General features: G+C 41.1%; 1 protein-coding gene across 3 annotated transcripts in view; it reads right to left on the bottom strand.

The window, feature by feature from the left end:
• Positions 1-26,480, bottom strand: part of SCAMP1 (secretory carrier membrane protein 1) — a 77,579-nt gene that overhangs the window by 12,176 nt on the left and 38,923 nt on the right. For all 3 annotated transcript variants that reach the window (XM_067568495.1, XM_067568496.1, XM_067568497.1), the window contains 2 exons: positions 14,181-14,340; positions 7,608-7,709 (listed from right to left, as the gene is read on the bottom strand). In XM_067568495.1, coding sequence (XP_067424596.1) covers positions 7,608-7,709; positions 14,181-14,340 — 262 coding nt within the window. The remainder of the gene's footprint in view (positions 1-7,607; positions 7,710-14,180; positions 14,341-26,480) is intronic.

Genomic DNA, 26,480 nt, shown 5'->3' with positions numbered 1-26,480 from the left:
GAATTGCTTGCACCTCAATCTAGCCATCACAAAGGACAAGTCACTGGCCAAACTCCCATCATGTGAAGATAGTTTTGAAGAACATATCAAAAGAGCATCCTGGCAAACAAAGATTTGGATGTCTTCACACATAGGTAAACCAGATATTGGATCACCATTGCAACACAAATGGAAAAATGTGGATGATGAACTGGTTCCTGTATTCTTCAAGGGCCCAATGGCATCTGAGCTTCTACATGTTCTTATTTGTGCCTGTATCATTAGGGATTGCTGCTCAATCAACTGTGGCTGTAGTCAGAACAATCATCCCTACACAGAACTGCGTATATACCCAGGCAATGAACCCATATATTCTCAAAAGAGATCATAATGATGAACAAGATGATGATGATTAGAAACATCACCAGCTCTGTTACATTTCAATGATACCTGTACAAATTTATAATTAGATTTTGTTTTACCCTTTAGATTGTTGTTGTGAAGTCCAATTTTATGTCTTGAAATAATACATATCGTCATTAAACTAACAAACAAATATTTCAAAGTGGTCATTTTAACATGTTGGTATCATTCTTGATCCCCATTTATCTGGTAATAGCACCACTGGTCCGCTCCATATCGTACCCTCATCTTAAAGTAGACATAATAAGCTTTCAAATTGTGTGTGTGGGTGTAGAGAGGGTTCATTATGTCAACCATTATGCCACGCTCCTAAAATCTTTTCCACTTTTGGATAGTATTTTGGATACTTTTGGGAATCCTACTAATTGGAGATTGCCTCTAGACTACCTCTAGGCCAGCTAAGCTCTATAGTTCTGTCACAGTGATGTGAAGTCACAGTTCCTGTGATGTTTGCCTCCACTGGGGATCTCAGGATCCACTGAGGTTGATTTACATGCAGACTTGACATAGCTATTATGAATATGGCTGCAGCCCTGCCTGCCAGTATTTGTAGCCTGGTCCAGGTTGATAAACACTAGTTCTGACATCTGCTGCATCAGACTAATGTCCTGGATCCTGCTCTGAGGTAGGACGATCTCAAGTTGAGCCCTGTCTAGTGAAGTTCCTATGTATTTCAATTGTCTATGGGAGACAAGCAAAGGATGACTGTGTAGTTTATCATGACTCCTACTTATTCCAGTGCCTTGGTGGTGACATGTAGTGATTCTTAGACAACTTCCACAGTGATGTCCTTGGTCAACCAAAAACATTCCAATAGATTAAAACATGTAATCCCAATCCTATACATATGTAGTCCTTAGTATAGTCATAAGTATTTCATGAAAACTCGTGGTACTGAAGCCAGCTCATAAATCAATTCATGGAAATAATCCTATTCCTCTATGATGACCTTAGTCAAATTTCTGGGAGTCTCTAAGGATGCTTCTGAGGGGGCAGAGATTTCAGGCAAACCCAATGGGTATCTGAATGACATCTCCAAAAAAGTCTTATAAATCATGCTTGTCATATTTGACTCCAAGATTTAAAATGCATCTGTTATCTTCTATGAGAGAAGCCTTCCTGGTACAGTCACACTTCTTGAAACCACTGACCTGCCTGCCTTCCTTCTTTGCAGGTGAGGAGTACATGGCACCAAAATAGATAAAACTAAAACCTGTGTTGAGTGCTGAAAATACATTGATGCATTTGTAAGAGTGCTGAAGGCTCACAAACTGAGTACTGGTGAACTGAAACTCCAAAAAGAATCCATCCAAAAGGTGCTCAATGTAAAACTTTGATTCAGGCCTCAGAATATCAAATACTAATAGATGATTCAATTAGCTGTTGGTTCTATGTGCAAAGCCTCGACGTATAAGAGCAAATGCACCGAGACAATGATACTATAAATGATAGCATAAACAAAAACTTTCCAAAAGAAAACAAACAAAAACTGTGAGAAAGAAGTTACTGACACTCGCAGACCAGCAGATTAGACCGTATTAATCCAAGGCTTTGCAACATTCAGTGCTCTGGGATCATGTAACCAGAAGCATCAACAAGCTAGCTGGAAATTGGATATCAGAAAAGGATACCATCTTGATAAAAGACAGAATATACAATTCCCTTGTCTGCTGGCTTTCCAAAAGGAACATACTGGAAGGTTTTAAACAATGGCAACTGCTGGTGCACAACAGGCCAGTAAAAGAAAGGAATCTCTCATACTATCATCCAGTACCTCAGATGAGTAAAATGTTTACAATTGATGAGGTCTCCCCTGCCTTGTGTTGCAAGCACAAGAACTAAAAGCAAGAATCCTGTGCAGATGTTTTGTTTAAAGATGAGCACTTGATCCATAGTTTTATCTACAATTACTAAAAGGATTTGAACTGGTATATAACAAACACCAAAAAAATTACTTACCTGTTTTGTACCCTCAAAATTGAGATATGGGTGCAGATGTGCATTCCACCAAGGCATGTTTGCACCTAGCACACCAAGAGACGGAGACTTTTTTACCACAGCAGCACCTGTCAGAGCAGCATGCATGCCCTGCGCCTCTTTGTGACCCCTCCTGAAGTTATATAAGGGCAGCAACACACCTCTGTTCCTTAGCACCAGAAAGACATACTAAGACTCCAAAGAAGAAGGGACAAAAGGTGGGTCATGGAATAAACATCTGCATCCACATCTCAAAGAACAGTACCAAACAAATAAGTAACCATTTTTCCTTCATCAAGTGGTTGCAGACATGTATTCCATTAACGTGACTCACCAGAAGTACCCTTTGGAGGTAGACTCAGATTCTAGTTAAACAGTGATAGTAATGCTATTTTGCCAAAATTCGCATCCAATATGGATGCGGTACTGATTGCACAGCAATGCATGAATGTCTATACTGAGAAGCACGCAGCAACCCTACAAGCATCCAACATAGCAACATCCCTCAGGAACATGACTGATGTAGCTTGAGCCCGTGTTTAATGGGCTGAGAGTCATTAAGTGGGAAGTGCTGGCTATCCCATGCGCCGTCATGATACAGAAGGTGATCCAGGTCATTTATGCTGATACTGCTTGGCCTATCATATGATCTGCATAAGACACACAGGAGATTGTTTGAAAGTTTTAGTCCTGTTCAGATAGAAGGCCAATGTCCTCCTAACATCTAAGGCATATTGTATTATCTAAATGAAATGCTAACACTACTTTGGTTTAAAATTTTGGATGTGGCTGCAGAACTACCTTGTCCTTGAAAAATATCGTGTAAGGAGAACCCACCATTAAAGCTTGGAGTTCAGACACTCTCCTAGCTATGAGGAAGATGATCATCTGACTTAGATCGGGCCAAAAGAGCAAGTAGCCAAGCCCTCAATTGGCAGGGCCATAAAAGCCACCAGCACAGTGTTAAGGTCTCAGGTTGGCACCATATCCCTAATGGATGGAGAAAGGTGCATCACTCCATTGATAAATTTAGTAACCATGGAGTTGGAGAATACCAAGCTCCCTTGGACTGAAGGATGGATAGCTGAGATTGTCACAAGGTGAACTCTCAGGGAACTCATACAAAGGCCTAAGAATTTCAAATGAATGAGATACTTAAAGATGCCCTGGATCCTTGCCTCTGACGGCTGTACCCCATGATAGGCGGACCACATGGAAAACCTTTTCCACTTAGGCAGGTAAGTTGCCCCCCATTGATTTCTTTCTACTGTTAAACAGAACCACTTGAACCACAAAGAAACACACCACTCACAAGCCATATGGTGAGGTGAAGACTGTTCAGATCCAGATGAAGTGTATGTGACCATGCTGCTGCACCAGTAGGAAAGGCAGAAGGTGAGGAGGTTGAACTGAGAGACTGTGACGATCTGAGAACCAGCACTGCTGGGGCTATGAGGATTAACCTGGCTTGATCTTGTTTTAGCTTGTGAATGACCTGTGGGATCAGGGGAAAAACGTACATTAGACCTTGTCTGCACTCCAAGAAGGACGTATTGGCAAAGTAGTCCAGACTGCACCCCACACAAGAACAAAACTGGCAATGCTTTCTGTTGTCTTTCATGGAGAACGGGTCAGCTGAGGTAATGTCTTATGTCCAGAAGATGGTCTTCAACACTCTGTTCTTGACCACACGGGGCTGTAGGAGAATCTCCTGCTGAGGAAGTGAGCAAACTGATTCTGAAAGCCAGGTAAGTGTGCAGCTACAACAGTGATATCCTCTGTGAGGCAGAGCTCCCATAAACTCATTACTTCTTGACAGAGCTGCATGGAGTGAGCCTCCATGCCCACCCCTGTGTTCGGCTAGTACACTGCAGAGGTCTTACATTGCAGCAGTATTGTCAGTCAAAATTTGGACCAACAAACTCCTGATAGGAAAAAGGAAGTATCAACATGATCTGTGAATCATCTGGAGCTCAAGGACATTGATATGCGGTTGGAATCTTGCTTAATCTTGCCTAAAGTGTTTTAATTTATGACTTTCTTGGTAAACATCCCAGCCTATTAGAGTCTCATCCATTACAACTGTCACAGCTAGGGTATGAGGAGAAAAGGAAATGCCCGCACATACATTATCTGAAATCATCCACCACTCCTAAGAAGGTAGTAGAGCAGGTGAGAGCTGGACCAACCTGTCCAGGTGGTGTCTGCTCATGTGACAAATTGATATCACCCCTGACTGAAAAGGCAGTCTTGCGTACCTGGTTACATAAGAACAAAAGGCTATGTGGCCCAGCAATCTCAGGCAAGTCTGGCTATAGTGGAAGGGTGAGATCTGAAGGACATGAACAAGTTATGAATTGTTTGAAACCTCTGCTGAGGAAGAAAAGCTGGTAAAATTCATAGAATTATATAGGGCCCCAATGAACTCGAGTCCCTGAATTGAATAAGTGTTGTCTGGGATTCATTCTGAATGAGGGAAGTCAATTGAACAGGTGGATGATGAACCTGATGTTGCACCAAACCTGGTCCTGGAAAGAACCTTGTACCAGCCAATCATCCGGGTAAGCCAGAATGTGAATACTGTTCTTCCTTAAAAAGGCCGCCACTATCACCATACATCTGGAGAATAAACACAAGGAACTGATGGCAGGTCAAACAAGAATACTGTGTACTGATAAAGACATCCCCCACCACAAACCTGAGAAACTTTCTGTGCCTGGGTAATACCGCCGCATGAAAATACTTATCTCAAAGATCGAGTGCAGTGAACCAATCATTTCAGTCTAGGGAAGGTACTATGGATACCAGAGTAATCATGCAGAATCTCAGTTGCTTGATGAACTTGCTGAGAACCTGAAAGTCCAAAATGGTCTCAGTCCTGCCTTGGACTTGGGAATCAGGAAATAACGGGAGTAAAAGCCACATCCTTGAAACTGCAAGGGAACTTCTCCAAGAACCCCAAGGATGAGTAGATACTCAACTTCTTGAAGGAGCACAGATTCATGATTTTAGTCCCTGAAAAGTCACAAGGGTTGTTTCCCTCATAGCAGGTTGAGGGCAAAACGATTGGGTAGACACAGAATTGGCTGACCTCCTCTTCTAAGGCTTTTGATCTATCCTAGAAGAGTCATAATGCCTGATATTGTTGAGGATGCTTATATTGGCATTTCTTGATGGCCAGGGTATAGGACTCCCAGGAGCAAAGCATAGCTCACTGGGTGCAATACCTCACCACCGGTGGTCTTGTCTGAAAATGGATACCGACCATCAACAGACTGCTGAATGTCCAGAGCTACCATGAAATCACATATAATAAGGACATCCTGGTTAAGTGTGTAGGCCACAGTCCTTGAGAAAGTATCTGCAGCATCTAGAGCAGACTGAAATGAAGTCTGTGCCACCAGCTGTTCCTCAATTAAGAAGGCCCCCAACACTTCCCTTTGTATCACCCAGCAATCTGTCTGAGAACTTTGACATCCTCGCAGTTAAGAAAATCATATTTTGCTAGAAGGGCTTGCTGGTTCCTGTCCTCATCTGGAGTGAAATAGAAGAATAAATATTTCTCCTTAATGCATCCAGTTTCTTAGCATCTTTTTCTTTTGGGATTGACTTTAATTTCCCTTGCCAAGATCTCTCATTAGCAGCAGTGACAACTAAGAAGTTTCATGCTTGGTGGGATTAAAAACAGAAACCTCAGAGAAGGAACATGATACTGTTTATCAGTATGTTTGGCTATGGAGTGGTGTGAGCCACAAGGTTTTCGACGATTGCAGAAGGGCATCATTAATCGGGAGGGCTACCCTTCCTGGAATAGATGCTTGGAAGATGTTCAGTAACTTGTGAGTATTTTCCTGTACCAGTTCAGATTCAATACCCAGGGCTGTAGCCATTTTCCTAAGCAAGTCTTGGTAGGATTTATAATCCTTCAAGACTGGAGGAGATGAAGTCAGCAGTGTTGAATTGTCTGGAGAGGATGAAGACAGAATAGGTAGGGCCGATGGTGCCTCTTGAGGCAAAGGTTGATTATCTGGCAAGAGCTCCCCCACAAGGAGGACACATATTGCACTTTTCTTTACTGTGCTCCTCACAAAGACACAATAAGCAGTGTGTATACAGATCACTATTAGGTCTCTTTTCCTCACACCCACATACAGTGCTTAAAATTGAGAAACCATTACATAACTCACTAAAACTAACACTACACTACATTACTACAGGTACTAACTATTTACACTACAAAGTTTCAGCAAGTAGCTGTGACACAAGAAACAAACTATGAGGAGAGAACTGCACAGGAAGCTTTGACTTAGGCCACTAGCAGTAAGAAGGAACTGAGTGGGAGTTGAGTATGGCACCTTTATAAAGCCTCGGGAAAGACCAAGGAGGTGCAGGGCCCATGTCCTTCCCCTGCAACTACTGCTGCAGGAAAAAAGGTTTTGGGCTTTAGGTGACTAGGCGCAAACACACCTGAATGGAATGCACATCTGTGACCACTCAAAGAACAAAGTTTTTTTCTGTCCTCCAGATCTTCTGCAGGAAGACCACTTAAATTTACTGTCAAATGTGAAACCTGTCTGGTATAAGCACACATTCTCACCAATTCAGAACACTTATCTACTTCCTTGTATCATGCCCATTTACTTCTAAATCCTTTCAAAATAAGCAGCTAGGATGTATGCCATTGGTTAGCAAGGTATCCCCAAAATAATAATTTTGTTTTCACATTCCAATATGTTAATATAAACTGAAATTGCTACAGGAGTCTGCTTGATTCAAATGTTAGTTATTTCAAGTAAAGCATAACTGAAAATTAGATTAGTGAATACATTAAGTCTCATACTCTATGTTATTACAACCCAAGTTAGGCTTAAGATTTCTTAGTTTTATTCCAAATACAAGGCAAATCACATACACATACACAGTTGATGTGGTGTCTGAGCAGAGTTGATATGAAACTGGGTCAGTTAGGGGTTTAGGATGAAAAATTATAACATTGTGGCCAACCTAATATCAGGAGCACCTGCCTTGGGATAGATTTTTCCTACAATAAGGGACACTCTACAATGGTATCCGGCCCCCTCATCACCAAAATGCCAAATGAAAATATTACCTACTAAATAATTTCTCTGAATACACTTACTATTACACTATGAGATTTTATTGCAACTCAAAACACCAATTTTATTCTTTAATATGTAACACAAAATTGAATAAAGCTAATCACTCACCAGTTACCCCATCTTTGAAATCCTGCAGCCTGGAGTACATGTACAGCAAACTGACAGATATATACAAAGAAGAACACAAAGAATCTGAAAGAACTGTCACTCCTGAAAGAGAAAATGTTAAAGAAGCTGATCAGGAAGCTAAAAGCATATTCATCAAATACACAATCACACTACCAATGTAAGTTTTTCTAGCACCCTAATTATTGGAGAACTAGTTTTATAGACTGATGTATACCATCTTTAAACACCAAATGGTAATTCTTTTTAATATCTACATGGGGTTCAACTCTGAAAAGTGAATATGTAAAAATGTTATCATCTTAAGTCTACAGATCTGCTTCTTTGTATTTAGAATCATAGAAATGGTAGGGCTGGAAGGGACCTCAAGAGGTCCTCAAGTCCAGTCCCCTATACTGAGGCAGGACCAAGTAACCCTAGACCATCCATAACAGTGTTTGTCTAACCTGTTCTTTAAAACTTCCAGTGATGGTGATTCCACATCTTCCCTTGGAAGCCTATTTCAGTACTATCCTTACAGTTAGTTCTTTCTAATATCTAACCTAAATCTCCCTTGCTACAGTTTAAGTTGATTACTTCAGTGGACATGGAGAACAACTGATCACCATCCTTTTGTAATAGTCCTTAAAATACTTGAAGATTGTTATCAGACCCGTGGCTCAGTCTTCTTTTCTAAGACCAAATATGCTCAGGTTTTTTAACCTTTCCTCTTAGGTCAGGTTTTCTAAACCTCTTATCATTTTTATTGCTCTCCTCCTGACCCCCTCTGGCTTGTCACATCTTTCCTAAAGTGTATAGCCCAGAACTGAATACAGTGCTTCAGCTAAGGCCTCACCAGTGCCAGACAAAGCAGGACAATTACCTCCTGTATCTTACATACTACTCCTGTTAATACATCCTAGAATAATAGGCTTTTTCATAATTGCATCACATTCTTGACTCACTCAATTTGTGATCCACTATAACCCCTAGATCCTGTTCAGTAGTACTACTGCCTAGCCAATTATTCCCCCCCATTGGTAGTTGTGCATTTGATTTTTTTCCTTCCTAAAAGTAGTACTTTGCACTTGTCCTTATTGAATTTCATCTTACTGATTTCAGACCGGTTGGCCAATTTATCAAGGTTGTTTTCAATTATAATCCTATCCTCCAAAATGATAGCAACCTCGCCCAGGTTGGTATTGTCAGCCCCCACCACTTAGGAACCCTCTCCAAGAAGAAAATGAGGTTAATTTGGCATGATTTGTTTTTGACAAATCCATGTTAGCTATTCCTTATAACTCTATCATCCTCTAAGTGCTTTCAAATTGTTTAATAATTTGCTCCAGTATCATTCCCCGTATCAAAGGCTGATTAGTATACAGTTCTTCTTTGCTCCCCTTTTTAAAAGACAGGTACTATGTTTGCTCTTCTCCAGTCCTCTGGGACCTCATGAATCCTCCATGATTTCTTAAAAATAATTGTTAATGGTTCTAGGATTGCTTTAGCTAATTCCTTGAGTACCCTAGGATGAATAATTGCATCAGGCCCTGCCAACCTGAATACATCTAATTTATTTAAATATTTAACTGTTCTTTCTCTATTTTGGATTGCATTTCTTCCCTCATTACTAATATTAATTGTGTTGAATATCAGGTCACCTTTTAAAATGAAGACTGAAGCTAGGTAGACATTAAATACCTCAGCATTCTTGATTATTAGCTCTCATGCCTCCAAATTCCTCTTTCTCCTAAAATATTTATAGAACCTTTTTAATGCCTTTTATATCCCTTCCTAGGTGTAAGTCATTTTGTGCCTTAGCCTTTCTAATTTTTGTGCCTACATGCTTGTGCTACTCTTTTGTACTCATCCTTGGCAATTTGTTAATTTTTCCACTTTTTATAGGATCCCTTTTTGATTTTTCGGTCATTAAAGAGATCCCGATGGAATCATATTGGCCTCTTACTATTCTTCCTATCTTTCCTTTGCATTGGGATAGTTTGCAGTTATGCCTTTAATATTGTCTCCTTTAGAAACTGCCAACTCTCCTAAACTCCTTTTGCCCTTAGATTTTCTTCCCCTGGGACCTTACCTTCCAGTTCTCTGCATTCATTAAAGTCTGATTTTTTTAAATTCATTGTCCTTATGCTGTTGCTGTCACCCCTTCCTCTCTTTAGAATCATGAAATCTATCATTTCATGATCATTTCCACACAAATTGCCTTCAACCTTCAGATTACCTTCCATCTTTTGGCCTTAGCTCCACTTGCAACGGCGTGCAGGGTACATGTAACTACATGCCACAGTAAAAGGCAGGCTAAAAATAGCAGTGTAGATGTGGAAGGCTCTGCTTGGAGTGTAGACAGCCATGGCTGGTACATACCCTGGGATTCTGGCATGTCTGTATTCTACTTGCCTAAGCAGTGCCTCATCATCTACATTGCTACATATATCTTCATCCTAGCTGGGCGTGCAGCGTCTGTACTCTACACGCTGCCATAAGTGTAGACTTACCCTGAGATTTCTGTTTACAGTGACAAAAATAAGCCTTTACTGGTTTTGCCTCCATAAGTATTGCACAGTCAACAAAGCTCTGAGAGGGAAAATTAGAATCTATTCCTTCCTCTGCATGCATCTTCAACAGAATTGTTTACCAATTTCCTTTCACTTACACCTGTGCAAACTCACAGAATGCAGTGGGGCTCCATTGGTGTCTCTGAGGGAATAATTGTGGGGATAATGCATAAGAAAGAAACTCTGATCAACTCTGATTGAAATTTGCAAGGTTGGTAGTTAGGGGAAAAAAATCCCACACCTTTTACTTCTAAATTGAGAACATCTGACATGGAGTCAGTAAGACATAATATACACAGAACCACAATACATTTCTACAGTTATATTTTCACCCACACTGGTTGAGTCATTTAGCAGCAAAAAATTCTCATATATTTTATATTTTACAACCAGTTTATATACACTATCTGAAAAGAGGGACTAAAAACATGACCAAAAGACAACGACCTAGTTCTGAAAGACTGCATAGGTAATATTTTCTGGCTGAACTATCTAGAGGTTGTGGAAGCTAGAGGAATTTGTATCACCAAAGACAGAGAAGGGGAAAACAAAACAAAAACCTACCATGTATTCCCTTTCCTTAACAAAAAAATTGTTTTTTCTCCCCTCCAGTCTAGTTTTAAGAGGCGCAAGCAATGGGTTTTCCACTGCTTCCCTGGAAAAACTATTCCACAGCCAAATACATCTGTCTTGCAAATATTTTCCCTTTCTAAGCTTCCTTCCCATTTTTCTTAGTTATTCTCTTATGTACCACAATAAGTAATTCTTCATCCTTGGTGTGTTTACACCCTTCAAGTATCTGTAGACTTATGTTCACCCCATTTGTCATTAGACAAACACTATACGTTTAATTCTTTTAATCCTTCCTCATAAGTCAGTTCCTTAAGTTCCTAATCATTTTTATTGCTTTCTTCTGAATTCCTTTCAGGTTCTTTTGAGCTCCATATACCAATATCACTCCAATTCATCTTATTTACCTCTTTTCCTACTCCTTTCCTGGTATGTTCAAGAGGAAAAGGTGCATGCCAGCCCTGGCCACCTCTGACTTCACACTGGTTAACAAAACACATTCACTTGCATAGAGTACAAGGCAGAGAAGGAAGGAGACTGAATACAAAAGACTCAGCAGGAGCTGCTCAGCAGCAGAAGTGTAACTTCCTTTCCTCAAAGCAGCAGAGGTGAGGCAAACACCAATGTCTATTCTTGGTTCCCAGGCAGACTTCCTGCTTAAGCAGGAAAAAGACAGACACTAATGTCTATATTAAAAACACTACAAAGGCATACCTGCAGATGAGCTGCTGTTGCGTTGCAGTGTAGACACTACCATGGTGGAAAGGGTTCTTCCATCCCTGCAGTAAATCCACCTCCTTGAGAGGTGGCATACCAGGCTTAGGTCAGCTTAATTACATCACACAGGGCAGGAAATTTTTCATAGCCCTGAACGATGTAGTTAAGCTGACCTAAGTCTGCAGTGTAGACCACCTCTAAGTAATAAATGGGAGCCCAATGCAATCACATGGATTCCATGCCCTTAAGACCAACGATGCATCTAAGAAGAGTAGTATCTTTGAAAAAGCTACAGTGCCTTTTCTCACAACACTTCATAGTTTACATTTCAGTATGAGATTGGGTATTAGCCCTGTGAATGGAACTTGAACCAGAAATAATATCCTGGCTTACAAGGATGTGTGGTACCAAATGAGTCAATTGCATTACAAAGAAGTGACTGTGACTCCAAAATTAAAGCTGAAATAGGGTTTCTGTTTAAAGTCCAATTTCCAAACTTCTCTAAAATCCAGATCTGCAGTCAGATCATCTTGAAAACTGGTATGCCAGTTCAGGACTCAGGGTAGAGCAAAGTTAAAACTATTAGGACAAGACATGCCTGAGATAAGCTGCCCTTAAAAAATTTCACCTTTTTTTTTGTGCTGAAGTAGGGGGAATAGGAGAGAGGAACATTAAACATCAGTGAGAGCTCATGTCCAGAACCAACAATTTTAAAACGTAAAAGAAATAAGTTTGTTCTTGGCTCTGCTAGGTGGCAAAGGAGGCAGAGGGAAGCAGAGCTGTAGCTATGAGTAGTGTACAAATTTGTACACTGAGCTGTAGCCCAGAGTAGTGTACAAATTTGGGAGGAAGCTGGGAGGTGGGAAGCCTGATACTATCCACCACTCTCTCCATGTCTTCCTCCTGTTCAGTGCAGATCACCCTCCATAAGCCTCACCCTGGAGAGCGTGGGCATGCTGGCTCAGAAGCAGGAAGTTCTGGCCCCCAGCTCCAAAGCATACTGGTTTTCTAATCACCAGGTGGTCTCAAGCCCTTGGGATCCCCAACGCTATGTTTTAGGCTCCCCAGCACTCCCCTATCCTCTACAACCGATTATATACAATATCATGGGTTCACTGTTAATCAATCTAAATTTGCAGCTAACTTAGCTTTTTAGTTAATCACATCATCCCTTGCACAGCATATATTGAAAGCTATGCTGTTGGTTAAAAGGAAAATATACAGAACATGGCAGCTGTCTAAGTTATTGAAATATAGGCCTGAGAGAGAAGAGAATTTTAAAGTCAATAAAAATATAATGCTTCATTAGGACAATGAATAGGGTAAGCACTCAAGAATTTCAGAATACATGCCCACTCACAGACTTGCATCAATACAAACTGTGTGAATTAAAACTAATTTAGTTATTTCAGTGCAAGTTTGTGTGCAGACCAGCCCTTAGACCAAGGTGTACTTGCTGAGAACAAGGTAATTCACGGCTTGTTGGACAGGGACCGCTGAAAAAATTTAATCGTGAACATTTAGAGTTAGGAATGTAACTGTGATAGTAAATGCTCCTTATTCATGTATATGACAGGGAAAAAAGGAACGAAGCATGAGAGCTATGAAGGTTATTTAAACTTTATATTTTTCCTTTGGCCACTTTACTATTTTTTAGAAAAATAAAAGGAAAATCCCACAGACCATTTGAGCCCTCAAGAGAATCTTGTATATATAATCAAGGTATCAAAATCTTTACCCATTAGCAATCATTTGCTATAGCATTTCTTTTTATATTAGGATTTAAAACAGTATTGATCAAAGTTCAAATTAAATCCATTGATAAGCTCTCAAGTATAATCCAAACTCAAAAAAGTTCATTTCACATACACAGTTTAGTTATATGCAGAGCTCCAAAATATTTAACTATGACACTATTTTTTGAAAGACATGACTCAGTTAGGTTATTTATTAATTTACTATATCACATTAGGGAGTAAGATTTTATCTTTTAAGAAATCGAGAACTCTAATTTAATTTGATTAATGTACATCAATCATGACTATGGATTTGCACACTGATGCATTCTTTTTGTCAATTAACCACAACAAGTAAGAGTTACCACTGCAATTCTAATACCATAAAATGATATTCACTGTATATGCTTTACTGAATGAATCAATATATTAGGATGAAAAATAAATAAGTTGCACTTAATATTTCTAGTAACATCTCACGTTGTTACAAATGTGCAATGGCAGTTCACTTGTCAATGTATGAATACTTAAATGTATTTTATAAGCTCATTAGAAACTTCAAGTTTAGTCAGCACTTCACATGTTTAAATACTACCCTTATTCAGAACTGATGGTGATTTTAGAGGTGATAGGACGGAAGCTTGGTGAGAATTTTATTGATAATTAAAGTCCAGCGAACACAGTACATCATATATTCTCTACAAATATCAGTTCTATGGTAGTAATTGCTATCTACATTTTTTTTAAATGCCATTCATAATTATTAGTTTCCTAAGCTAGCCTTTCATCATCAATTTATGCTTTGGCTGCAGCAAGTGAGTTAATGTGACAAAAAAAATACTACTTGCCTCTTCCGACAATTAATAATAATAATTTAGGTTAATATGTCAAACTAAGTTGAATAAAGCTCTATTTAAAAATGAACACATTTCAAAATGCATAATGTGCATTAAAAACATTCAAAACCAGATTGGCGTTACCTGAAGGCTCCATAAAGTGGTCTGTACCAGCAGACAAATGAACAAGGAGTAAAAAGCAAGAACCAGAGGATACTCAATCCAAAATCAACCCCTCGTCCAGGATCAACACAAAACCAGGCCAAACATCCAAAGATATTTAGAAACAGTGTCACTGCATGGACTGTAGAACAAAAAAATAGTTTGTATTAACCTGAGTTAATGAAACAAATATTCCAATTGTTGAAGAATTACCCAAATAAATGTAAAAACTTTAAACAAAAGACACCAACATCACTCTTATATCAACATCCCATCTCTGTAGTAGACTAGTCTCCTAGTTTCATACATCTTCAGACTGAAGAAATGATGAAGTTCCCAGTATAGGTAAGTACTGAGCAAGTAAAATCAAGATTTCCAGAAAAAAATATGTAGTATAGAGTGAGTGAGAGTGTGTGTGTGGGGGGGGGGGGGGGGGGGGGGGGGGAGGGAGGGATAGGGATTCAAGATTTCATGAAAATAAAACATATTAACCCGAGGCACTGTATATCAGGATTTCCAGCACCAAAGAGTTAAATAAATAAATAAAATTCTCTCAGCAGCAGTTGCTGACACTTCTGCTACAGTAATTACTGGATACAGATCTTTGCAAACACCTTCTTATATACGTTTTAATTATTTTCTCTGAAAATCAGACCAGTAAATATGTACAAGAACATCAGCTACCCTATTATTAGATATACAGAAAGTGTGCACTATTCAAGTCTTTTTAAAAAAGACTCAAATTATACAAAGTCTGTATTTAGCAAGTGAAATTTTCTAATTCAAGAAGGAAAGAATAATTATAAATCCTTTTAACATAGATGTTCTCTCTCAAGTGGAATAAAGCAAATTTAGTATCCTAAAACAAAAGTATTTCACAATGAAACAAAACTATGAGGATTAATTCTATAAAAATGTAAATTCATATTGTATAGTGTAATATTTCTTAAAATGAGAAATATCTGTCATTTCACACACACACACACACACACACACACACACACACACACACCCTTTACTAATACTCAGAACTATAGTTCTCAGTCTCCTATTTTAGTGAGTACATGCCAATGTCCTACCAAGTAAGAGATATCAAAATAGCTATTAAAGGTTAGCTTTTTCTAAGGTTTGCTGAAGAATTTAAACCAACATTATAACCCAAGAATTAATGAAAATGTATTTAGATTTTTCAGGGTAGAGAATACACAGGAGAAGTAAGAGACACTGGAACTCCTACTCTCCAAACTGTCTGAGGCTAAGAACATTACAGTCAGTGTTATCAGACACTAGCTGCTAGATGAAGACATGTCCAGGCCTCTCTTTTCAACACTACCCAGTGGCCAAATCAGGAACAAGTGTGACAACAGAAGCGATGAGACTCTGGCCTTTTGGACATAGGGCAAAGTGCAGTAGTTATGACAAAGTGTCAAGCAATATTACAACCCCACACAGGATTGGTTTTTTTTTGTTTTTTTTTTTAAATCATAGAAACTTTGAGCTTTCTCAGCCCTTAACTCAAAGGAGAGGGCAATTAATAATTATCAAAGTGTTTTTTTCCATTGAGCTATCGTATGGTTTTGTGAAACTTGTGTTAAAAACAAATCTTTAAACAGTCTCATTCAGGTTTCACTATTTTGTTACCAGTGGTATGTGATAAATATACTAGCTCTTCAGTCAATCAGTCCCCCAGGAAAAGCAGAGTGGCCAGATCTGAATTTCTAACGTAAAACACAAAACCAAGCAAAATGTTTTTGTTTAGTAAACACATGGAGCGAACCATATAGAACATACAGAAAAAAAACAAAAAAGTTGGGGTTTTGTAAGAGTTTATTTTTACAAAATCTAAGACCAAGAAAACCTGATGCTTTTCTCAATAAAAAATAAACATGTTTTATATACATGCACAGTCTTGTCATTTTTAATAAAAGTTTGGGGGAAAGTGTTTCAGGCTTTTTAAAAAAAAACAAAAACAACAAAAAAAACCCCCATAAAACAAAGCATCAAAAAAGGGTAAAAACCCCGGTCACCATCAAGTCTTCCTTCTTTGGTGGGTATGAAACAGTTTACAGGTTGGTAATTGCAGGTCTTGGAAAAAATATACTCAGCCACCCATCACTGGAAAATGGGAAAAGTCCACTGGCTAGTGAAAGGGCCAAAAGCCATCAATTTATGTAGAGTAAGTTTTCAGCTAAAAAAAGTGAAATGTTTAGCCTCTGTAGTCGCAAAGATATTTCACTTGACATTTGGAATGTAAGTCAATGCAGCATCGTCTTCCTGAGTTTGAAAACTATTTCACTATCTCTGCTGATGCTCATGGCAGTAGCACACTGACACCGACAATAAAATGATCTGTTGCTATTTAGAACCTTGTCAACAGTGAAAACACAGTAAATGTCAGTTCCACTCTGACACTGCAAACTACAGACTCATCCAAACACTGGAGCAATTGTTGCCATTGATGGCTCTCCCTTCTCTATCTATCTCTGGCAGGTAAATTAGAGTAACTGATAAATTTAAGCTCTGGATAATAGTTTTAAGCACCTTTCTCCTATTTACCCCTTCAAATCCAGACCTGGTAAGCAGTTTCTGAAAGAGTATCACCACCTTCCAAAGCAACATATTCTAAATCAAAAAAGCCACTCTGATTCCAGAGTAAGTGTGTCTATACTGGGAGTAGTATCAGTATATCAATTGCAGTTTAAATTCAGAGTTTACTTTACACTGGTATAACTTTTCCATGTAGATATGCCCTTACTTATCTTACCTAGTTCTCAGTAGACATGCATCCCCATCATAATTAATAATATCTTAAAGCCTCGTTAACCCTGAGCTCTCTCTCCAACATTGAGGCCCACTGGTAGGAAAATTTGTATTGCTGCTGCTTGTGCTACACATATTTTGTGGATAAACGGAGGATGTCATTTTGCAGACCTACCCATATGGTACCTCTGATGAAAAGAAATTAATCTACAGCTGTTTTTGTAATAATCTCTGCTTGAACAGGCTAAAATTTACCATTATTATTCTGGAGAAACAAGAGCTTTGCCAGAGTACATTAAACGAAGAATTAAATTCTCCTTTCTCCCTCAGCTCCACAGGACAGCCTACATCTGTTATTATTTAAAGAACAATTCACTACTGCTAACTCCAGAAGACACTCTTTAAAATGAGGACTCCTCAATTACACCAAAATCCTAATCTGTTTTGTTTTTTAAATGCATTTAAATCTACCTTGTAATTTTAATAGAGCCCAAAACCTACTGGTTCCAGGCAGAGGCATAAAACACCCTTGAAAATCAGAATGGAATGACTGCCAGTTACCTAACTTAGCAAGGGAAGGGTTCATGAGGGCTGTCAGAGGAGAAGAAAAATGTGGGGAAGGAGTTGTCAGATCTTAGAGAGAGGATTTCTTACCAGGAATTGTTTGTCTTTTTGTCTTCTTTTCCCATTCTACAACAGTGGATTAGAGAAGAGACAATGAATGCAGCAAACAGTACCCCACATGAGAAGCTCTCTTATTGTGACAACAAAAATGCTTAAAAACCACCTTTCCACAAAGATTTGCAGATATGGCAGGCAGATTACAAGCATTTATGCTCACCCACTCTCCTAACTGAGATCACTGCAAGAAGGAAGGCCCTGTTAATAAAGGGAGCAAACTGGAAAGTCTGTTCTTAGGACAGAGTCTGAATCTACAGGACAAAGTGCTAGTCTCCTTGCTTCCAGTTGTTGACATTATAATGCTGTTTGTTCCTTAATCCACCGTTGTAAAATGAGAGGAAAGAGAAAAATACAGTGTGAATACAATTCCCATCTTGTTTTCCCCACTCTCCCCATGCTTGAAGTTTGACATTTTTAGAAATCAATCCCATAAATGGCTGGAGTTAGAAACTAATGCTGATACCATTTGAAATGCTGGATTCCAAGCTTTCAGACTGGATCATAAACCTATATCACTCTTATTAGAGTGACTAGTTTTGCACTTTACAAGTACTGGGTTTTTTATTTGTTTGAAAGAGTAATGATCCAGTAATAAATATAGCAAGTTGGGGACATCAAACTAAAGTGATTTTCATGGTTAAGTACTGAAAGCTGACTATGTTTGATTCATATATGGAGTTCAGGTAAAAAAAAATATTTTAAAGAAAGATTATCAAGTAAAAGTGTCCATATTTGCTCAACCTCATCTAATAAGGAAAATGCCAGTACACAGACACTACAGTTGTGGTATCAACATACCATATCGAAGCAGCCACCAGCAACTGGAGACAATGACAGTGATCACAGTGCAATGTACATTAAGATCTTGTATTACATGTTCCCACTGGTTGCTGGCAAGCTGCTCTATTAAAAACAAAGCAGTGAATTTTGAAAGAGTGCAGATTAAACAAAGCCTGCAGAGACTGCTTTGAGCACCCCGGTGTAATTTAATGTGGATTATATTCTTTTGTTTATTTACACAATACTATTTATCTTTTTAAAGAGAATAAATCCACATTTAACTGTAGGCAAATTATGGTACAAGTATAAAGTGAATGATCACAAGACTATAAATTCTAAATATGTCTGAGCAATTGGAGTACTAGATGGGGACTCAGGAGACCTGAGTTCTAGTCGTGGCTCTGCCACTGGCCTGCGTGTTAACTTGGGCAAGTCACCTCAGTTCCTCACATCTCAGTTTCCCCCATCTGCAAAATGGGGATAATGATACTTACCCTCCTTTGATCTATTGATGAAAATCACAAACAGAAGAGCTATTATTATTATGTAACTGGAAATTTTAAGAAAAGCTTTATTTTTTTAAAAACTTCATGTATGTATAAAAACAGCAATAAGAATATTATTAAGGCAGTCAACACTTAGACTAGTTTGAAGAGGGTAGACATGTTTTAAAAGGGGAAACTACAATATACTACAGCAGCTCTACAAACAAATTTGTATGGTAATTTTTCCGTAGATATCTAATTATTTCATCTTCAAAAACAAAATTAGAACAATTTCTATGTTACAGTTTTCTATAGCACTTTTCACGATAAGTTACTCACCTTGTGCAGTAACAATGGTTCTTTCAGATATGTGTTCCTATGAGTGCTCCACTGTATGTGTGCTTGCATCCCTGCGCTGCTGATCAGAGAACTCTGGTAGCAGTATCTGTTGGGCCCGCACATGCATTTTCTGTCCTCATGCCCCACCACAAGACTAGCCAGTGCGCATGGCCTAACCCCCCTAGTTCCTTCTCTACCACAAAGTCATTGACAAGACTCTGAAGTAGAAGGGAGGAGGGTCGGTTGTGGAGCACCCATAGGGACACATCTCGAAGAACCTTCATTACTGCACAAGGTGAGTAATTTCTTCTTCAAGTAGTGTCCCTATGGGTGCTCCACTGTAGGTGACTCCCAAGTAGTATCCTCACTGGAGGGCTGTGACTTTGAAGTCTGGTCAGTTACAGATGACAGTACTGTGGAGCCAAAGCTGGCATCGGAGGCAGAGCTCCCAGTGATCACATAATGTTCTGTGAAAGTGTAAACTGACGTCCATGTCGTCACTCTATTGATCTCTGAGATAGAGACATTCTTGAAGAAGGCGATGTAAGAAGAGGAGGAGGAGGAGATCGACTTTGTGGAGTGTGTATGAACAGTGTCTAGAGGAGGTATATTGCGAACTTGGTGACATTGTATTATGTACTTGGAGAGTTTTTGGGCGGATATTGATTGCTGAGCCCTTGGATCTTTCTGAAATGGAGAGGAAAAGCCATGGTGACATCTTGAAAACCTTCATCCTATCCAGGTAGAAAGCTAGGACTCTCCTGACATCTAGAGTGTATAATATAGCCTCCCTGTTGTCTCAGTGAGGTTTGGGGTAAAAGGTTGGAAGGTGAATCAATTGGTTCATGTGAAACAGGGAGGAGGTTACCTTAGGAGTGAATTTCAGAAGTGGTCTGAGTGCAACCTTATCCCAAAAGAATACCGTATAGGGGGACGTGCCATAAGAGCCACTATTTCTCTTGTTCTCCTAGCTGAGATAACTACTATCAGGAAGGCTGTTTTCACTGAGAGGCATGTAAGCGAACAGGTGGCCATGGGTTCAAAGGGAGGCCTAATCAGTCCTTTCAGTACAGGCTTAGGTCCCATGTAGGAGTAGGAAGTCAAAGTTGTGGGAAGAGGTTTACTAAACCCTTGAGGAACCTTTTAGTGGTCGGATGTGATAGCAGAGTATCCCTCTACTGGTTGGTGGAAGGCTGTTAAAGCCTCTAGGTGGTCTCAGAGAGCTTAGAGTTAGCCCCGATCTTTTCAGGGTCAGTTAATATGTGGAAGAGTTGTGGCTGTCGGAGAGATTTGTTGGGAAACATGGATCATTTTTGCAGGTAAGTACATCATGTCGAGTACCTTCTATTGTATAACAACACCTCTTGTACCTCCTTCAAATAGGAGCTTTCTAGAAGTTGGAAACAAGAAGGAGCCTGCCTTGAGACAGAGAATCCCCAGATTGGGATGTAGGGTATGACCTCTGTTCCGCGAGAGGAATCGGTGGGCATGTCGCAAGCTGTGACAGGTAAGTGTACCAGGTCTGTCTCAGCTAAGTAGGAGCAATCCATCTCTTTATTTTCAGCAGGACTTCCAGCAGTAGGGGAAAAGGAGGAAAGGCATAGAGAAGGTCCCTGTCCCAAGGGAAGAGGAGAGCATCACCCAGGGAATGCTCTCCTATCCCTGCTCTGGAGTAGTAGCATGAACATTTCATGTTCAGGGAAGTGGCGAACAGATTTGTGGTCGGTGTCCCCCACTGCCGGAATAGATCATGAAGTACTATTGGGTCTAGCTCCCACTCATGGTCGTGTGGGAATTTGCGACTGAGACTGCCCACTATCGAGTTTTGTGTACCCAGTAGGTATGCTGCTCACTGTGACGTCATGGGAGATACACCAGTTCCACAGACTCATTGCCTCCACACAGAGGGATGGCAACCTGGCTCTCCATTGTCTATTTCTGTAGTACATATACAGACTATGTTGTCTGTTAAGACTCTTGTGTATGATCCTTTGATCAGTGGGAGAAAGTGGGCACAGGCATTCCTGATCACCCTTAGCTCGAGGAGGTTGATGTGAAGGGATATTTCTGTGGGTGACTGCTTGACTTGGGTCATGAGGTTGTTTGGATGTGCTCCCCACCCTGTGAGCAATGCATTGATGGTGAGAAGCAATGATGGGGCGGAGGGGAGTTGCAAGAAAGAGATCCTTTTGAAAATGTTGGATGAGTCTTTCCACAAGTCTGAGTTCTTGATCCTGTAGCAGTGACAGGGATTTGTCTAGTCAGTCCCTGTTTGGTCTGTAAACAAAGATGAACCACATCCGGAGGCATCACATGTAGATTCTGGCATGTGGTATCACTGTTGTACTTGCTGCCATATGCCCCATGAGTTGGAGGCAATGTCTGGCTGATATTTGCGGGCTGCTTTGAATGGTCTCTGAGTGTGGCCAGGGACAGGAATCTTTGTTGCGGTAGCAGAGCTCTGGCCTGTAATTCCAGGTCTTCTTTGTATGGCTGACGTAAATATAGAGCAACAACTATAATTTTACTTTCAGATGGTTAAGCCAGATAATTGCGTCTAGATGTAGCACAGCATTTTGCTGTGATGCCCCCTTTGTATTTGTGAATTGGGAATTGAGTTGTTATATGTTCCATGGTCTGTTTTAGGTGACCACAGTTGCACACTGAAGAGTCTTTAATTTTCCTTTTGTACAGCAAGTACCCACATCTGCCATGGTTTGTGTGGATGAGCTTTAGGGTTGCCCATAAGTTTCGTGGAAGATCAAAGACAGGGATCTTCTGTGTCAGGTCTTTTACAAGGTGCTTATTTGTAATTTCTTGTAAACTCCATTCGGCTTTCCAAGCTTCATCAGGGTTGAAGTTGCATTGTTGAAGGTTAGATGCGTACATCCAAAAGGGCTTATGAGACTTCAAACGGTGGTGAAGGACATTGTTAAGGTCCTGGTGGATGGGAAGATGTTTGTTTTCCACGATCCTCTGGAATTCTCAAAGGGGTGTGGGCATCACGGGGAATGGATGGAGGAGCAACGTGCAACAGCACTGGTAGCCAAGGTATTGGGATTGACTTGAGGGTTCCAGTGATACACTGCATTGCAGTGTTCAATTAGACATCAGCAAGTAGAGCATGGCTACTTCTGGTCCATACTATTACACAGTACTCAGCTATGGAGTACATAAGGGACATCGCTGATGTCCGTAGCACTGATACTGATGACCCCAGCTTGTGCTTGGCCAGTTTCTGGACCGGGTTGACCCGTGTCTTTATCTTGACAGATACCTTCTTCAGATGGTTGTGGAAGGTTAGCATGTGATCTAGCTTCACTCCAAGATAGGTCAGAGATGCATCATGTCACACAGTGCTGCGACAGGAGGTCACTTTCAGAGTGCACTTAGCGTTCCTGTTATCAAGATGAAATGCAGTGACTGTTTGGTGAGGATTTGGCTTGAGCCTCCATTTCTGGAAATAGTCCTCCATGGTGTTTAGGTCCCCATTCAAGGTAGATTCAGTGTCACTGAATGTGGCTACTTGCATTGCCAGAGCAAGATCACCTGCATATGCAGAACTGCACGACTTCATTGAAGGCATGTTGCTTGTGTAAACATTGAAAAGTATTGACAAGTACTGAACCTGATGGCAGTCTTTTGTTGAGGAACTAGGGCAAACTGACTTTCTTGCCCAAGTAGACACGTAGCCGCCTATTGCTCACCATCGTCCATAACAAACGCAGTGTTTTGCGGCAAGGGATGATCTCTTAGGCTTCAGCAACAAGCCTTTAATTCAGACCGTGTCATAAGCCAATGACAGGTACAAAGGCTGCGCTGCTCTTAGATTTCCTCTGGAATCCAGCCTTGATGTACATAACAAGGGCCAGAACTTGGTTGCAACAACTGTGTTTAGGCCAGAATCCCTCTTGTTCTTCAAGGATCACTGACTCGACCAGAGGACTTATTCTCCCAAGGATGATACGTCCCAAGAGTTTGTAGGTAGTGCACAGGAGTGATATCAGCCTATATCTTCTGGGATTGTCAGTCAGCTTGCCCAGTTTTGAGTATGGCAATGATTACTGCCTTCCGCCAGGCTTTTGGGATGCCTCCAGATTCCATAGTTTTGGTGTACAGTTTTACCAGCCATTGGAGTCCCCCAGGACCTAGTTGATGATATCCCCCTGGAATTTCTTCATCTCCACCAGCCACCTTCCCTATCTTCATTGTGGCTAAACCCTCTTTCACTTCATGTGTACTGATGGTGATGGGGTCTTGTGGAGGGATTGATGTCACTGTCCAATGTAATTGACTATGGATCTCTCACTTGGTGTTTTTGTCAAATGGTCCTTTTGTGCTGTCCACCAATTTGGGGGCCATGGAGTTGGACCGGACTTTTGAGGACCTATATTCTATTGGGTTAGCGGCTTCAAAATGTCATAATAAGGCACAGACATGGTGACCAGAGTGTGTGAAGTTCAAACCTTCAACACACTCAATCCACCACTGGTGGATGGCTGAGTCTAGACGAGTCCAGATGTTACACTGGAACAAGGGTTGATTTTTGGGCATTGAGTTGTAGGCCCAGTTCTGCGAACAAGTGCATTGAAGCTTTGGTGACACGGCAAGCCTCTTGGAGAGACCGGGCTCTGAGGAGGCAATCATCCAGATAAGGGTGAATCTGGATCTCTTAGGAGCGTAAGTGTGTGGCCACTACTGAGAGAACCTTAGAAAATACTCTTGGAGTCGATGATAGTCCAAAGGTAAGTACTCGGTGCTGGTAGTGATCTTGTCCTAGAGTGAGTCTGAGAAATCATCTGAGAGTCGGGACTGAGATATGAAAGTAGGCATCCTGAAGGTTAAGGGCCAAAAACCTGTCTCCCTGTTCCAGTGCTGGAATGATTGTTGCTACAGCGACCATCTTGAATTTTTGAGCTTGGACAAACTTGCTGAGAGCTCTGAGCTCTAATACAAGTCTTCATCCTCCCTTCCTCTTGTGTATTAGGAAACAGCAAGAGTAGGACCCTTTGCCACATAGATGTTGAGGTAGTGGTTCTATGGCTCCTAACTGGAGGAGATGATCTACCTCTTGTCATAGCAAACTGTAGTAAGAAGGCTCCCTGAAGGAGGATGGGGAAGGCTGTTGCAAAGGGAGCAGGGAGGTAAAATGGATAGAGTACCCATTGCAAAAGATATCTAGGACCATTGGTCTGATGTTATGCATTCCCAGGTGCTGCAGAATGCCATCAACTGGTGGCCAAATGGGTCAATAGCGGTGGTCGGCTGTAGAAGTTGGGGAGAAGTAGTCTATCAACACCTCAACCAACACGTCAAAATTGGCACATGTACGAGGATGGCTGGGACGAGGAAGGTTACAGGCCAGATAGTTTATACCTCAAAAATTTATTTTTCTTCCTCTGTGGCTCATAGTAACGTTGAGCTGGGTATTGGAAGGTGCTTAGTTTGAGCTGGAGCTATGGACTAAACTTCCTCTTTTGTCCTAATGTATAGATGCCCAGTGAACAAAGAGTGGCCAGAGAATTCTTCAGGGTGTGAAGAAAGACATCAGTCTTTTCCGAGAAGAGTTTAGTGCCTTCAAAGGGAAGATCTTCGACAGTCAACTGTACCTCCTTTGGGAAGCACAACAGATGGAGCCATGACACAAGTTGCATCAACACTGCAGTGGAGATGGACCTGGCTGCTATGTCTGCTGAGTCAAGGGCAGATTGTAGCATGATCTTTGCCACTAACTGTCTCTCCTGAATATTGGCCTTAAAGTGGTTGCAGTGTGACTCAGACAGCTGCTCAATAAAATTGTTCAGTTTTGAATAATTTACTTAGTCATATTTTGCTGTCAGGGCTTGGTAATTGACAATTCGAAACTGAAGCATGGCCAAGGAATATGCCTTCCTCCCAAAAAGGTCCCAATGCTTCTAATCTCTATTGTATGCAGTGGACCTCATCTGGTCTTGACGGCTACAGGAATTAACAACATCCACCACAAGGGAGTTGGGTGGAGGATGAGAGAAGAACTCAAGTCTCCTTTGCCGGGACATTGTTTTTGGGTTTTTTTTGGTCTGCCGACTTGCAGGTAGGTGCCACTAACAATGGGATCTGCCAAATGGTTCTTGCCAGGTCCAGAATGGCCTTGTAAATAGGTAGGACAATCTGAGATAGAGGACAAGTGGAGTATATCAAGGAAACAATGACAAGTGTCCTTGACTTCTTTTAGTGGTATTTGGAGAGTGTCCGCCACTCTCTTCGTTAGGTCCTGGAAGAGGTGAAAGTCATCAGCCAGAGACGGTGGGGGAGGCATGACAGCCTCATCCACAGAGGAGGAGAATATGGTCCTCAGAGTCAACACTGCCCTTCTGTTCCTCCACAATTTCTTCTGGAGATTCTGAAGCTTTTGATGCCACAGCCAAAGGGGTGCACCTTGAGGGTTCTCAGGTAGGGCTAGCAGCTCAAGAAGCATGGTGGCAATATGTAGCCCAAGGGTATCAAATATTACTAGTAGGGGGTGGGGGCACAGATGGTAGTGGTGATGGCCATGGGTGGTGAACCAAGATGGTGGTGGTGTGGCCATCTGAGAGTACGTTCAAGGGCCCTGTTGACACTGGGAACCATAAGGAGCCTGGGAGGAGTACTATGATGCAACCTCCTCGGGTTCGCTACCTAAGATCTCACTAGAGAGCGGGGAAGCATGGTAGGGCAGCAGAGAAGTCTCCCAAGTTGGGCAAAGATTCAGTGAGGAGGTCCCAGTACTGAGGAGACTCCGATACGTCAGATACATGGAGGTCCCAAGAATGTAAGAATTCCAGTGGTACCGACCGACTCGAAGCATTTAGCAGTACTGGGGGAACACAAAGATCTTATCCATACCAGTCGCTACTGAGGACTTCCCAGTCCAGTACCCATGGCTCACAGAAGGTCTTGGTGCCAACGGTACCAAGCATGCTGGAGAGTGCTTGTGGCTGTCTCAGGGCTCCCTCTGGGGACCTCCTGCTCTCTTTTTTGATGATTTGTGAGAGGGGTCAGCAGCTTGTTTCTTTGACCCACAGCCTTTAGATGGGCTGTGGAGAAGACTCACGTCTACCGGGTGGCTTGGGGTGTGTGTCCAGAGAGGGTTGGAGAGCCGCCTCCGTGAATCTTCTGTCTGAGCTCTCTATCTTTCCACGACCAGAGACTGAACTGCTGGCAGAAATCACACTTTTGTTGAATGTGGCCTTCTCTGAGGCACCGAATGCACTGGGAG

The sequence above is a fragment of the Emydura macquarii genome, unplaced genomic scaffold, assembly GCF_026122565.2.
Source record: "Emydura macquarii macquarii isolate MOO-44397 ecotype Brisbane River unplaced genomic scaffold, CSIRO-AGI_Emac_v2 contig_2897, whole genome shotgun sequence".
Lineage (NCBI taxonomy): Eukaryota > Metazoa > Chordata > Testudines > Chelidae > Emydura > Emydura macquarii.
This window is presented reverse-complemented; position numbering and strand designations above follow the sequence as displayed.